This window comes from Pagrus major, chromosome 6, assembly GCF_040436345.1.
Source record: "Pagrus major chromosome 6, Pma_NU_1.0".
NCBI classification, from domain to species: domain Eukaryota; kingdom Metazoa; phylum Chordata; class Actinopteri; order Spariformes; family Sparidae; genus Pagrus; species Pagrus major.
Genome location: NC_133220.1, coordinates 10,440,495 through 10,457,340, shown reverse-complemented (window position 1 = coordinate 10,457,340; position 16,846 = coordinate 10,440,495). Strand labels below are relative to the sequence as shown.

General features: G+C 39.8%; 1 protein-coding gene across 2 annotated transcripts in view; it reads right to left on the bottom strand.

Moving 5' to 3' along the window:
* LOC140998835 (metabotropic glutamate receptor 4-like) overlaps positions 1-16,846 on the bottom strand; it is a 161,315-nt gene that overhangs the window by 137,714 nt on the left and 6,755 nt on the right. The window contains exons 1-2 of one of the 2 annotated variants that reach the window (XM_073469227.1): positions 8,690-8,711; positions 8,029-8,609 (exon numbers count right to left, since the gene is read on the bottom strand). In XM_073469227.1, the coding sequence (XP_073325328.1) occupies positions 8,029-8,604 (576 nt within the window). In that variant the 5' untranslated portion in view covers positions 8,605-8,609; positions 8,690-8,711. Of the gene's footprint in view, positions 1-8,028; positions 9,104-16,846 lie in introns of those variants that run through there. The other variant, XM_073469226.1, reaches the window with a different exon arrangement.

Below are 16,846 nucleotides of genomic sequence, written 5' to 3'. Positions count from 1 at the left end.
TAAGATCTACTTTTATGAAATGGATGGATAGCTTTTTGCTACAAAGGTTGCACTTGAATTGCAGTTTCAAAGCTAAACCAAACAGCTTTTCTTTCTTTTGTAAACCAAAGCTCATTCACTGTTGGCACACACACACAGAGAAAAGAGGAAATGTGCATTAACCAATCATACTAACCGAACGTTAACAGATTTTACCAAACTGGTCTAAAGCTAAAATGTTTACAGTGCAGAGGATCAACTGGAGAGAAATAACCATTAACTCACTAAGAGAGGTTGCAACAAAGCAGATGGCGAGCACCTCTGGGAGAGAGGGATGTGGTGGAGCTTTGACCACAACAGCTGCAGAATGGATCGGCTCGCTCATTCAAGGAATCGTGAAAGAAACTGTCAACTGCTAATGACGTCTGACATCCTCCTGACAGTTTGCTGTGTGACTGGGTTTTGCCGCTATATGCATATACTTTAAATGAGATCGACACTGATAGCTTTTACCTTGCAAACTGTCATGTAATTGCAGCTTCTCTAAAATTTTAATTATTTCCCCAAGTGCGCACACACGCTCAGAAATGACTCAGAGTCACGATAGTAGTAAAAGCAAACATTAGATACTTCAGGCTATGAATCTGATTTTAAAAGGCTGTTTTGACTCTGTCTTTTTTATCCCTAAAATGCGTTTCCATTTCTGGACCAACCCTTTCCCACAAATAACAGCAAGAATCTCTACTTAAATCTGAGATGTCTTGATCCATTGTATTAGATCACACTACTTGGAATAACAGACAGGATATTTATAATTACTAAAAAATAAATTGCCATAAAAGATGTATTATTCAACACCGTAGTTCATTATTTACATGCTTTTCCCAGCAATGTTACCATGTACAAAATCCCAAAAGGTTTCACGAAAAAATAAAGCTCAGAGATGGCAGCTCAGGGCAATCTCTAATAAACTATTCATAATCTATCCTGTTTATTCAGCACTAAATATTATTTGCTTTACTTGCTATTGACAGTTTGAAGCAGTTAACCCACGGAGGGTTCGGACCAATTAAACTGCTTAACACTAATTACCTTAATGTCACGCGAGAGCAGCATAGTAACCGGTCAGGATCAAATGTGAAGGAGATGATCACAACAGTATTGAAGTTGTTTGTTTGGAGGTCTTTACAAACCAAAGGCACATGATTTGTCTTTGCACGTTAGCTGTGAGGGTTCCTACACAATGTGAAGGCGCATAAACAGTTAATCAGTGGGTCAGCTGCGTTTCCAATGTAAAACTTGGAAACAAGAGCATGACCTGAGGGTGAGGGAAATGTCAGAATGAGTGGGATGCTGAAGGCCTGGGTGCTCTTGCATGAAAAATCATGTTCTTCTACTTTTCTTCCACTGAATTGATTTTTATTTTTTACTCTTCTGTGGTCTGTTTGCTACTGAAACCGCTACAGTGAATGTGAAATGCTTTGTCCAGCCAGCCAGTAAAGTGTAATGTCAGAACAAGGAGCCACCAAAATGTTTTCCAGTGAGCGTTAAAGGCTAGATGGCTGTGAGCTTCTTATTGCTGGGTCAGTGGCTTTCTATTGTGCCACTCATCTGCACCACATTATGAAACAAATGAAAGTTATGATAAAATACTTTTTCTTTTCTCTGAACAAGAGCCAAACTTTTGTCACAGCTGTGTTAAAAAAGGAAATCCCTGTCAGGACCTCCTGCTGAGATAAACACTAGTGAAAAGGGACAGACCTGGTAGTACAATCTGTGTTGGACGTGATGCGTGTCAACTTTACGAACGCATCTGCAATACGCAAATGAATAATGTAATCATCTGACATAGCTTGTCTGTGATCATGAATTATCATTTCCCCCGACTGCTTGTCACAGCTTCTCCCACTTCTCCGTCAACTACACAAAAATGTTCTAGAGCTGCAGCTCCTGGTACCCGTGTTACCGTTACATAAGGTTGGAGTGAAATATTCATCAAGCTGCTCTGGACCACATCTGTATGCAGCCGAGTGCTGAGGAAACACTTTGCTCTAAACCTGCTAACTACATCGGGGCGGCTGCTGCTGGGTTTAAAGTGGTTTGCGTGCAAATGTGCTTGATTGCTTTTGTGTATATGCTTGTGTTTCCGTGTGAAGTGTTTATATACATGCTTGTTTGAGTGGTGCGATATTGCACGTGGTGTGTGTGTGTGTGGTTGTACAAGCATACAGTAATGCACCCGTCTAAGGGTCTGCCTGTCTTCATCAGTATGCTGAGTTTGTACTCGTGTGCATGCATTGCCTCCATTTAAAGCAAACATTTATGTCTAGCCGCAGTGCTTGTAGATGTGGTTGTCCCTCTCCTCTCTGCAGGCTAGATCATGCAGCAAATGATGTCTTGCTGGCACAGGGCGTGTTATGATACGGCTGTAAAGTTAAGTCAGTTTGCTTTCCTGGGGGCAGCAGCAGGTCCATCATGACCAGTAGAACCAGCAAGCATCTGGCTGACCCGTGGTTCCATGGGAAGCCATAACTCAAGACCCCACCTAAATGACCACACCACTCTCCATTAAAGGTTTACTGTTAAATCTATATTAAAGACGAGACTGCTTTACATCATGTCAGGAGCATTTTCTCTTATTTGATTGTTGTAATGACCGCTATTCAATTAGAGTGGATGTTGACTGATTGGGGAGCGCCATTAAAAGTGTTTGATTTTCAATAGTGAAACGCAAAGAAGGCCAAGTGACAGAAACTGAAGATGAACTGGAAAAAAAAATCTCACTGTGTTGATCTACTCTACTGCCGTCCGACTGAAGCTGCTTTCTTAACCTCCAGCTGTCTGAGCGTAAAAAGGAAGAAGAGGGGAATGCTAATATATACATTGAGGATAAAGAGAAGGGAGATCAGAGAAATCCAAATTAAATATGCAAGGACACCGCTTACGTGCATTAATGAAGAGGGAACGAGCGCTGTGTTAATGACGAAGGATTTGAGGCTTCCATGTGAGAGTGGGATCAAGAACACGCTGCTGGAGAGGCTCATTACTGTGGCACACACCGACTCCTACCTGTGTGAGCATGCATATAGGCATATTTTATGTGTGGGAGACAGAAAGAAATATAGAGTTCATGCGCCAGGCTTTGCATGCTCGTCTCGAGTATTTTTATGTGTATTACCAACAGGTATAGATAAAGCACACCCATGCACAAAGGCATACATACAATGAAGAAAATAACATACATACATTAGAACATATAAAAGATGCAGAAAACTTCAGTGTGTGTGTGTTCTGTCATACTGGGTTCAGCCGGTTATCGCTTGGGGCCTCGACAAGCAAGATACATCCCGTGTGGTTTGTAAGACCCTGGAATCTGGGAGCTTATCAAATTATACATATACTGTACTGGAGGCTGTTGCTGGGGAGTATTAGATAAACTAACATGCAAAAAAAGCACAATTCCCACTCACCGCTTTGGGATGATACTTGATAGTGATTATATTCAGTGAGGTGGTTCCTACTTTGTCATCTGTAATCTTAATTATTTGCCTACCAACGATTATGAAAACAAGATAATCGAGATAAAGCTATTATTGTACAACAATGATGCTCTCGTTTAGTCTTGTATTGAATCTAACGCACCCCTTTCCTTCACAGAGGTAGGCTTTGTTCTTCCCTAAAAGCCCAAACTCACTCTCAGCCAGGCTGTGGCATGTCAAGTTCACTTCAATGACAGAAAGAGAACCTTCAGTCAAAAAGACAGGTAAGACAAAATCAGCTGTGAGACAGGAAGATATCACACCATATTCATATAACTCTTTTCGACCAAAGCAAACCAAGTGCTGGTTCTGGAATGATGAGTTTGTCTCTGGTTTTAAGAACCAGTTTGCTTTTCCACAGGCATGAGAGCCACTGTAAAGACACACCATTCAGTCATTGTATACGTATCCAATTTCCCATCATTGCTAAGAACAACTATGGTGGACTTCATCGACTCCTTACAAGCGTTGCTCCTGGCTTTACGTGCCTTACATGACTGATGCTTGGACCACTCAAAAATGCAAAAAACTGTTTCCAGAGTAACCTGAACAGCCTTGGTCCAAAAGGGTTAACAGTGAATTTATGTTGGGGGAGCGGGCAGGAACGGTCATTACACACTTTGGCAGTCCAAAAATCTTGTACAAAGAAGCTAAAAGACAGCTTGCAACACTACAGTGATCACTGCGTGCGTAATATGCCCAAGAGCTGCCAATATATCACTGGTCACCAAGCACTTTCAATACTGAATGAATTCGAGAAAACTTGAGATGTATCACGCCGAGAGAAACTAACTGGGCAGAGTGAAGCCCATTATGCTGCTGTTTCCTGTTGTTTTTCAGCTTAATTATATTCGTAGTTCAAGGAAATCTACTCTTAAAATGAAAAGTTTCTTTTTAAATTGTTCAATATGAAAGATGTTTCCAAAGTCAATGAGTCATAGTTTCAAATAAATAAGTAATGCGCCCAACCGGGAATTATGACGAATAATATAATAATTACAGCATTTGCCCAATTACACTGCTGTGCAGCACAACTACAGACAAGGCACCCCAAACAACATGTGTATAACATGTGAAGTCTCATGTTCGACATTAAGACTAACATTTTACTAGCTGTGCAGACAGCTAGTATCTGACTCGATTATTTTTTTTATGTGAAAAAAGAAACTGATTTCACTCATTAAACATTAAAAAAACACATTAAAAATAGGAAGTCTGTGTCATAATCATAGTTCTGTAATAATATCCAGACACACTGCAGAGCGTCTGTCTTCCATGGTGTTGGCATAGATGGCTCAGTGTTGATCACACTGGAAGGCAGTAGAGGAGGCAGTGCCAGAGTCTGGTCTGGTTCAAAAGCAGTCTAGCATTCAGCACCAGAGCTGAGAGCTTTAGTGTCGAGAGCAGAAACAAGGGTGAAACATCATTTCCATCGCCTGTGGCTGCAACTAATGATTACTTTTCATTACTGATTAACCAGTAAGTTATTTTTTATATTATTTTTTTGGCCATTAAAAGAGGTTTAAATGGTCTTGACAATTTTCCAGAGCCTAAGGGAAATATTCAGATTGTTTGTTTTGTCAAAACCACAAGCAAAATGACTTCAAGCAACATTATGTGACTTTTTAACCTTAAAATAACAGGTTCAAATTCATTTTGATGATAGTGTCTTGTAATAGGGTGAATAGTGTCTCTGTCTCAGCCACTCCAGCCCTCATCACTTGTTTCTGCTCTATGTAACTTCAGTAAGAGGGTAGGATCACAGCATTACATACATGTTTACATCAACATACATACATACGTACAACATAAGTTTTCAAGACATAACATTGTTAAGACTTAATGAGGTTTTTTGTAGTTAGCACCTACAAATTAGCTGACAAATTGTTACGGACCTGCGATTTGTATTTAGGACAGTGGTGTTGCACTAAGAAATTGTAGGGGACACCAAATCGCATAAAATGCCAATTTCTACATAATGTTGCTGTAACGGCTGCTGAAAACTCAGTTCTATAGGTTAGTGTTTTTATGAATACTCCCTTTTTCGCCCCCCCTTTTGTCTGTTTTTTGTCCGTGTATCATGATAGTGTTTGTGCATGTTTGTATGTTTGTTTTTACGCTGTGTTTTCATACTTTTTCCTGTATGTAAGTGCTATACAAATAAAATTACTGTAATTATAAAAATGACAATCTTGTGTTGCTCTTGAAAATGACAGCAAAAAGAAATAAGGTGCAATCTTGCGACGCCTCAATTAGGTTAGAGCCCATTTTGGTGAGAGTTAACACCTGGTCTGTTGATGTGTCCTTATGTAAGACACTGAGTCAGCTGCAGGGACAGTTTTGTGACTGAGCCACCACCTGACCTCCCAGTACTTTTAAGCAAGACAAGAGGGATTTTTTGTCTGGATTAGGCATGAATTTTTATGTGAGATCAAGGTGAAAGTAGTACTTTGGAGCCAGGATTATAATCAGCTTTTTAGGTAAAGGCAGGACACAGAGGATCTGAAATACATTTTGAAGTCTGAGTGTTATCTGAGGAAAAATCCCTCTTTTTAATTACCATTGAATTTAAATAAGCCACCACCTCGCCGATCCCAGTGAAAGCGATTTGAGTAATATCTGTGCTAAAATGTGTAATTGCCCATGAAACAATTTAAACACATGACAGTACATTATAAAAAGTCATTCTTTTGAAAGTCAAAGAAAGGTGTATTATTTTTGCAGTGAGCCGAGCAGTAAACAGCAATCACACCTTCAGTAAAGTAGAAAGAGCTATTACACTCGCCATTGCTGGCTGGCTAGAAAATAAAATATGTGTTAAATAATTCATCAAATGTCCTAATGTACATGAACAGGACATAATTTCTTTCAGTAGTGTAAGCAGACGTAAACACAAGACTGATTGGAGGAAAGGCTATGGGGTAAATGTGAAATCGAGTAGTATTGCTATTAATCACTTCTGTATTATGACAGGCAATACCTCTCACTGCTTAGCAACCGACTCCTGCAGGGCAACAGTCAGAGTGATGAGATTTACCCAGAGATCTCCTCTCCAAACTTATGAAAGTGTCCATTGCGTGGCAGCAGATAACTAACACATATTGTTCTCTCACAATCTTCAGCAGCTCCTGTTGTTTTTCCAGCCGGCGTTATTAATTATTCAAACTAATATATAAGGAGGATCGATAAAGCGAGAACATCACAAATCACAGGTTTTATGTTTTACGCAGTATTCAACAGCAGACGCAGCTCCTGTTCTTTGGTCTGTGCATTTCATACTTACAACCCCTGATTCCCAAAGAAGTTGGGACACTGTGTAGAACAAATACAACTACATGGAATCATTTGCTAATCCTTTTTGGCATATACTCAACTGAAAACCTCAACAATAGCTACAAACAAGTTGGGACAGGAGTTGGTAACAGGTCATAGAATCTTGATTGGGTATGAAGGAAGCATCCTCAAAAGGTTCAGTCTGTCACAAGCAACGCTGGGGCAAAAAACCTCTTTTATGAAGACTACAATACGTTATGAAGTGTAATGTTCTCTATTTTGAAATAAATTGCTAGTGACGTTGAATACACAGTGAATCTGGAGATTATTTACAGCAATCATGTCCACAGATGAGTGTGTTTTAATGTGGCTTATTTCCCTGTTGTCGACAATGTGGCGATGTTAACTGCTGGGGAGAGTTTTGTGTGTTGCTGCTGCTGAGTTCATGCATCAACATTACACCAGAGAATTTGCTGTCAGAGTCTACCAAGCTCTAAATTTGGGCATATTTTTCTGTTTGGCAAGTAAATCTTGTAAGGCTCTCCGCCACACTGGCAATGAATGTTCGTACCGAAACAGTCATGAAATAAAAGATGCTGAGAGACTTTGATTCGCTTTGGTGTTATTTATCCCCACAGAAATATTAGTTTGACACTCATGATGCATTAATGGAAATGTCGTAAACTCTTAAATCTACATCACTTTATATGGCAGGGTGCATGTGCGTCGACAGGGACATCATGGTGCATTAAGATGCACCACATTAACTCACAAATCTATACTCAAATGGCCACAAAGGTTATTAAAGAAGGAAAGTTTACATTTTTAGATGCTAGACTATTTGACATTTCCCAATGTATTTCATTTCTACAAAGGAAGATTTAAAAAAACATTTCTATTAAAAAATCTTCATCAGCAAACTCAACCATATTTTTGTACAACAGGTCCCCAAGGAGCATATATCTGGTAAGGTTCAAGGTTGTCTACTGGAGATTTTTTTATTATTACTTACTAAAGACATGAGATGTGAGAGATGTGACATTAATGAAGTTACTAATTAATAACTGTCCTTAAATAAAAAATCAGAAGTGGACCTTTGAGTACCCCTGATACAGAGGATGTTACTACATGGTCTCTGAGACACTTAATTAAACCATTGTGGTAAACTTAGTTTGTTTGCAAATGATTTAATTCTTGTCCTAAGAAACCTACACAAACTAGTGTGCTGTTTTCTTACCTTGAACAGGCGTAGTATGTTGGCCACCATAATTGAGACGGAGCTGGAAGAGGCTCCAATGACGCCCACCACCCTCTCAGGTTTAGTGATGATTGGCGATCCCCCACCAAGACATTTGACATCTGTCCCGTCCTTCTCTATCAGAGCCTGCACGAAGGTGAGCGACTGCTCCAAGGCGTGAGTGTCCCTGGAACAGGTGTCCAGCACACGTGCTCCCAGTGTGATGTTAGGCAGTAGATTATTGTCATTATTGATGCGGTCAAGGGCAAAGAGCATGGCCTCCAGTCTGTGTATGCCCTTCTCCTTCTTCAGCTCCCCACATGGCTTGCCATCGTGGCCCCTGGCGTGTACTGGGAAGAGCCCACCTAAGGAGATATCCCCGTCAATGCGGATGGAGTTCAAATGTGTGTGTCCCGGCCCTTTGGGTTTGGCAGCCTGAGCGGCCTTGAGGGAGCTGTTTAGAAGCAGCAGCAGCAGCAGCAGCAGCAGCGGCACAATCAGGCTGTTTCGTTGACAGCCGGTCCGATCCGGTCTACACGCCGGGGGCTGAAACATGACCACGGCACGAGCACACATCCACACTGTACAACCAAACCCAGCAATCAGAAAACAACAGAAGCCAGGTATTATTTTATGATGGCCAGAGGGTTAATTGCAATACCTCTTGAAGCAGCTGGCACAGAAAAGGCTTCCTCTCATGTCTCTCCTCTCTCCCAGGCATTCAATTAATGTAGAATACGAGTTTGGCTCTTTCACAGGATGTAATCCCGCTCTCTTCTCCTCTTTCACTGCCTCACTCCATCATCTGACCACCGTGGTGGGCAGCGGCTCTTGTGTCTGCTGTTATTCACAGACTTGCCTATGGAGATCCTTCACTTGGGGCATTAGGAAGAACAAAGGTGAAACGATAAGCTTTCTCTCTCGGTCTCTCCCCTCTTCTCTTCCTCTCCCTCTGTGTTTCTTTCCTCTCCACCTCAATCAGAAGTTTTTAATCTCCCCCGTTCCCCTGGGCAGGGATTTGGTATATGTCAGAGCCCTCAGGCCTGCTTAGGTCCACAGGCTTCAGAGTGTATTCCTGAAAGATGAAAAAGAGAAGAGCAGTGAGACAGTGCACAGAGAAAACAGAAAAAGGGCATTTGTATTGGTATGAGCTTTTCAATGCCTTTTTTTCTTGCTTAACCTTTTTACTGCAGCATTATGTGGAATGAAGAGACAGTTCCACTCCCAAACTCATTTCTTTCTCTTATATACTTTTCCTACATCAACCTCTTTGAATTCAAAAGGTTTCTATGAACTCTCAACGTTGACATGGCTGAGTGTCATAGCTCCATGCTCTGTTCTCAGCTATCAGCCTTGTCTGCAAGCACACTCAGCCTCTGTCACAATATTTTGATAATCTTGGACTATTATGTTTCATAAAAAAAATTTGTAAGGTTCCAATAACACAAGACCGCGCTGTCGGCACTGGCAGTAGTCGCCGGAATGCCGTTGTGTGTTGGTATTTTGCTGAGAAATTATTACTTTCTAGAAAATGTATCACCATTGCTGCTACAATACTTCTTCAGCCCCTGTCAAATTATTTAAAAGTTTAAGTTTAAAAGGGAGGTTCAAAAGGACCAAAGAGGCTAATGATGAAGCTGATATCTCTTTGTGCCAAATGGACAACTGCAGCATTACCCAGGTATTTCTGCTTAAAAAAACAGGCTAAATCAATTACCTATATTACAATGGATTTCACATGTGGGTCTCAGCGTCTCTTAAGCATGTCTGAGTCTACGCCTTGCAGGGTAGAAGAGTACAACAACCCAACGGGGGTATGGTCTAAGAAATGGGTTTGAAATTGTAATTATGCTATTACAGATAGAGAGCAGCTTTTATGTCCAAAGTTGGCAAGAAGAAAAATATCCACCTGAAGAAATCACTGCATTAAGAAGGCACATTCTGATTTTAAGCAGCCATTAACACAGCAGAAGATACTTTAAGGTTCCAAAATTGACTGATATATCATCCAGATCACTGGTGCCTGTAATTTAGCCCGGGATATTTGATACATATTTTTATATTTCATACAATATTCTACACATACTGATCTGATATAGAAACAGCGCTTCGACATATTGAAAACTTGAAGCCCAAAGCTCGGCTCTATTATTACAGCTGTAGCTCATGAGGGCTGCAACTAATGATTATTTTCATTATCGCTTGCTTTGTTGAGTTCTTTGATCTATAAAACATGAAAAAATAGTGAAAATTTGAGATAATTATTTCCCAGAGCGCAAAGTGAGTTCTTCAAATTAAGAATAGATCGATAATAATGCCTGATTATCGGATCAAATACTTAGCGCTTTTCTTGTGTCTGTGTGTGTGTGTGTGTGTGTGTGTGTGTGTGTGTGTGTGTGTGTGTGTGTGTGTGTGTGTGTGATGAAATTATTTCATTTCAAAATTTGCTACTTTGGCTCTGATGCAGCATCCTCTCTCTGTCTGTCAGTCATCATTCTGCAAGGCTATCCAGCTGCAGCAAATATGGTTCGTGCAGGGTTCATAGGTGGATTTGGTCACATAGAGGTCAAAAACTACATCTCATGAGGGGCCCCATGGGTCTCGGTTTGTAGAGTGAGGCTGGGCCTTTGCCACAGTGGCACCCAGGGTTCGAATCCAGCCTGTGGCCCTCTGCTGCATGCCATTCACTCTCTCTCTCATTCCCATTTCCTGTTACTCTTCAAGCTGTCCTAAAAAATAAAGCTGTGAAAAAGGCCAGAAAAACCTACATTTCATTTTCATAAATATTGTAGTCAAGAGTAATATGAAGCGCCTATACATATGTAGATACACAAAATGCAGAATTGGTTATCCGGCTGCTAAAATATTTATACTTATTTTTCAAAGTATTTTGTTTTTTTCCAAGCCATCTTTTGTGAGCTTTTACTCACATATTCAGAAGAGGTAGTTATAGTTATTTATTTGCCTCATTGTTGATAAATCGCTACCTTTCGTATTAACATTTTCCATTTATTTTTGATCACCTGTGGTGTACTGTCTTCCTCAACCACCGCGGTGGTGTACAAGTTGCCGTGTTATGTAGGGGGCGCCCACAACGCTGATTGGTTACATGTCAGGCTGAATCTGCAAACAAATTAGTCATCAAATAAATGTGGTGGAATATAAAGTGACAAAAGTGAAAATACTCAAGTAAAGAACAAGTACCTCAAAATTGTACTTAAGTAGAGCACTTGAGTATACTGGAGTAATTTATATTCCATCACTGGTTATTTTTTTATTATTTTTAATTTTAAAAAAAAGTTTTGACACTAAGATTTTCATTTTTACAACAAATGTACATCAGTTCCAATTAACGGTTATCAGTTCTTTTTACTAATGATACTGTCAGCCATGAAAAACTACTAATCTACTAATAAACGACTAATCCTCATAGTTGAGACTCAAATGAGGCATTTTTCCTTAAAAACTTACAGAAATCCATATTTGATGATCAAAAACAGTTGCAGATTATGTTCTGTCTACCAACTCAGTGTTTCAGCTCTATGCCTACATCTGTTTTCATGTGGTTCTGTTTATTGTTTCACTGCTGTGATGGTTATAAGATGCAGATCCTGCACAGATTCAACTGTTGTAAACAAGCTGCTGAGGTTCAGGTGCAGATTTACAGCTTGATTTTAAGTTTCTAATCTCCATCCTGTAACACACGTCTACACACTATGACAGTTTCATTCCCTCCCTTCTCTTTTCTTCTCCCTCTGACACACACATTACATGCATACCTTACAGACACAAAATATGCCACTACAAGCTATCTCGTATGTACATATCTACACCCTGTTCATTCCTGAAGCTTTAATAGGCTCTGAAGGAACAATCTCCCTGCACACAGTCACAGAATAGGGCTGTAGACATTGGATTTCCAGCAGAGTGGGTGGAAGCCTTGGATCGGCAATGGCTGAGATTCATTGAGAGCATATTGGAAGTGACAAGGTCCTTTGAATACACCCAACTATCTCCTACTGAGCACGAAGTAATTTTTCAGAGTTGATTCACTGCAGGTCCACTTTAACTGCTGCAGCACAGATGACAACTGGAAATCCAGCCAACTCACCTTAGCCCCCATAACCACATACAAACCATGCACCAGCATATCTCATATCAGAGCATTCACTGAGGAGGAGGCAGCGAGCTGCCAACACAGCGCAGTATAGATAGGCAAAAGGAAAAAAAATACAGCTGTAAACATTGAACGGTTCAAATAAGAAATTGTTCTGCAAGACTGCAGATTTCAAGACAGATGTCATCAAACTTCATGTTTGTACAAAAGAAGAGCTGGTGGGGAGACAGCTCATATGTCTCCCTCAGACTGAAAAACAGGGAGCCAATCTGAAGGAGTATCTCGAGTGCAGCTGAAGGAAAAAGGATCTCACACCTCGCAAGATTACATCATGCATTATCATGTTAATCAGCTTGTTTTGTCTTGTTCCACATGAATATCTTATAGTGTTTCCTTTTTGGCCAGGATGTAGGTAATTCATTCTTTAATCTTAAAGATCTCAGTGCTATGCGGGTGGGCTGGCTATATCTACTGAATAAATCATTTTAGAAACTACCGCCACTGTTGGAAAAAAAAATCCCATTTTAATCAAGACCACCTTTCAGAGCTCTATTCAACATGACATGTAGTGATGTAGTTACTGAATGGAAAATGCAGTATTAGCATACTCAGTGTGAATTCTGGTTAGACATCATCACTGTTTTCAGCTTGAGGAAATTTACTGTATGTCACACAGACTCAATTGTGTGAATCATCTTAAATTTTCAAGTCTGACACACTGCACCTTAGTTTTGGTCAGATTTTCAAAAGAGGTGTGGAAAATTATCGATTGCAGGATGCATCTCAATGCCGATGGGGAAGATTCTGCATCAATGCAGAGATGGAGCATAATCGGGAGTTTGCAGCCTATGTTGATTGTTGATTTTCGATTTTCTCAGCTTGACAAAAAGTGGTTAGGTTACGTTGTGCTCTTGAATGTAATTGCTGGAGAACATAACACTAAAGTTGCAAAAGTGAGGGAGATATCAGCAGTGAGTAAAAAAAACAGGGATGAGGACATTTAGGATTTTCTGAACATACTGGGAAGAACAAACTGTTTTTACAATCCAGCAAGGCTGCCAGATGGCGGACTGCAGTTCGTGTCACGCTACTGGATATTTTGAAGACATCTGCGGACATTTCCAGCTGTCTTTGTGGAGACAAAACCGGGCTTTTTTAAAGAGACATGCCGATATTTTCAGCCATTTATTTAGTGATCAAAATCAGCTATTTATCACAGGAAGTCAGACCATTTCAATCCATGATTGTAGCATCAAAAACAGGTATTTCAAGCCAAACGATGATTTTTTTTCCAACCCTAACCAAGTGGTTTCTGTGTGTAAACCTAACCAGAGCATAAGCTCAGCGTTGTGCAAAAGAGAAATAGAAAATTGAATGTACTTAGCTAACATTTATTCTGGTGATTGTGTTGCACACAGATCTTGGTATTGAAAAGAAGCAGCTTTTTAGCAGTAGACTGTTGAAGATTTTTTTTTAAAACTTTCTAAATAAAAAGGGAAGTTAGATTCATATTACTGCTTTTATTAAATTATGAAAAAGTAGCCATGTGCAGTAATATAGAAAATTGACGATGCCATACATTGAGATACATCACAATGCATCAAAAAACTGTTGTGCATTTGAATCGTTGACAGGTAAATCATAATCAAATAGAATCGTTTGGCCAGTGAAGATTCACATCTCTGCTTTTAAACAGTGCTCAAAAAGGAAATAAAAGGGCGCCGAATGAGAAGACAAAATGTGATATCTACAGATCAACCTATAATGGTGTACCTCAATAACCATGTACAACAGAGACACGAGAAAAACAGAGAAGCTATTTACCAGCTTACAAATGTCACAGACAGCTGCAGGAATAAGGAGAGATTCATATCAGGAGAACAACCTTTCCTCAGGTGCAAAAGCATGTTTTGCAATAGACTATGCATTGTTTCAAAAGGCCATACAATAACCTTCAGGCAAATAAGTGTTTGTTGTTACAAGGCCATGCAAGCTACACCGGCATACAGAAACGCCTTTAATCTGAAAAGCACAAAATCTGTCTGTTTACAATATATTTTCACCAATTTTCCTTTCTGCACATTAAATATGTCTGTTTTTGGCAACTTTATTATAGAAGATTCAACTTACTGAGGATTCTCAACTGAAAGATTATCAAAAAAGAATGGTGATTTTTAATGTGCACAGGAAGCGACAGCGTGGGTGGTGTTTTACATTGTGTCGGTCTCGCTTCGCCTACACATCTGTCACAAAGACTAGTTTTCAAGAACGCAGGCCATTTTAATATTTAGGAAGTGTTGCAGCCGTTTTGTTGATGTTTGAGGGAGGTCTAGAGACAGATTGTGCTCTAAAAGAACATAAATAGAGATGTCATGGGGATGATGTGATCCAAAAAGAACTGCAAATATTCGGTTTGCAAAGAACAACAATGCTACGAACAGAATATCTTTTCACTGAGAAAAGGTGTCCCTCAACCAGCCTGCCCTTACAAATACACTTCACTTGATGTGTTGTCTTTGAAGATGAAGTGTTTTGCAGACCAACCCCTTCACCTTGAAAGCCTCATGTTTTTTCAACACTTCACATTAGAAATGTTACAGCTCAAGCCCGAGCATTTCACAATCCAATCAGTATTGCATAAGGAACATAATAAATACAAACAAGGACACATCTGAGATAAATGTATATTTATTTTCAGCAGATTATTCCCCTCTTCATCTTCACAGACCTGAGCATCTGCTGGTTGGCAAAGCCAGCGAGGGAAACTTTTAGAGAAGTGCTGTAGCTCTCTTCTCACAGATGGGCAGGAGGGGCTCTCTAATTGACACTCCAGCATGTTGATGCTGCACAGCAGATCAATAGGAAGGTAGAGGGAGGCTGCCCTGAGGAAAATGAATGGAGAGAGCAGAGCTAAGCTGCACACAAGGACCGGAGAGTTTAGAAGAGGTCACAATATTTCTATAGTAAAGAAAAAATGAGCCTCAAAGAGATGCATCAATAAGAATGGATCAAACTTCCGGTGTTGTTCTTTGCTCACATTTGTAACTGGTCTGAGGGTGATACCTTAATTTCTGAGCAGCAACACCAGAGAACTGCAATGCAATTAGTGCAATACACTAAAACTGAGCCCACCATCTGTCACTGATCTGCTCTTTCAGCACATCAACACAGCTTTTCCCAGCCTGAGAAATTCTGACACTGTTCTCAGTGAAAGCACTTAATGTTTTATTTTGCCAGCAGTTTTATAATCATTGTCAGCTGTATTGTGCAGCATTATAGTGCCTTTGTAGCAAACGGGTTGGTTAAAAATAGTAAATCTTCTAGGGCTGCATTGAAAATTGATTTACCTTCCTTCTCAATAATTCGATTAAACTCAACTAAATTTCAGAAAGTTGTTAAAAATGCTCATTATAAATTTCCCAAAATCCAAAGTGATGTCCTCAAATGTCATATTATTTCGTCTGCTAATATTCAAAACCCAGGTACATTCAGTTTACAATGATATCTAACAGACAAAAACAGCAAATCCTCACACTGGAGAAACAAAAACTAGATGATGACTGATATTTTTGTTACAAGTGATCAGAATTCAGCGTTGCACTGCCTTGAGGGGGCGGCCCACCCACCCAAAGGGTCCCCAAGCCACCCCTGAAAGAAACTCAATATTTCATTGCCAGCCGCAACAGCTTCGGCAGGTAATGTTTTCACCTTGAGAGTGTGTGTGTCTGTGTGTGTCATCATGGCAAAATGTGGTCCTGGAGACATCTTTGTACCGAGAACAACCACAGAAGAACTTTTGAGTATTTTGCCAGCAGTCTGTCTGTCTGTTGTCACAACTGTGCAAGATACAGTCACGAAACCTTAAAGGCTTGTAGGTGAGATCAAAATGAAGGCCAAATTTGAAGATGGGCATTGTCTGACCCATGTGTACGGATGGTCCCTATTTTATGCTGTGAATCCTTTGCATTCAGAAAAAATTATGTTCAGAGACTTTTATTTTGAAATTTGGGTTTCTCTTTCCTTCCTCTGCTTCGTGTGTCTGCCGTCATTACGGTAGATACTGACGATGTAAATTTTAATATTACTGCTGTAAGGTTCATGTCGCAAAATAACTCAAGTCTCTCTCTGTATTTCATGTTGCAATGTCCAGTCGATGTTACATGTATTTATTATACCGCTGCATAGCCGGTAATATTCATTTCAGTAATCAGCCTGTTCAGAAATTAGCCTTTTTAAGTGTTAAGCTACCTGGCTAGCCTACATAGCTTGCGCTGTATTACTGTGAACACACAGTTTTGTGGTTTTCAGTGTGATGTGATTAATAGCGGCTACAGCAGCAGTTGATGTTTAGCATTCAAAAGAAGTACACTTTCACTTCCTTTTATCAAGTAAACTTAGGTACAGTTCAAGTATATTTCCCAGGTGTACTTTATGTTGTAAGTGTATTAATATCAATGTACTGGTAGTATACTTGCAAGTGTACTACAATACTTCTTGGGACTAACTTTTTAGTTTATAAAAGTATATATCTGAGCAAACTTGAAACGTAAGATTAGTAAAGTTTAAGCAAACAACTAGTTTACAACAAAGTTTTATTTTGTACTGTAACTATATTGTGAAGTATACTATACTATGACTGAACATATAGGTACTTCTTGCGACCTGCTGTCGCAAAGAGTATGCCAAACACATTTTACATAC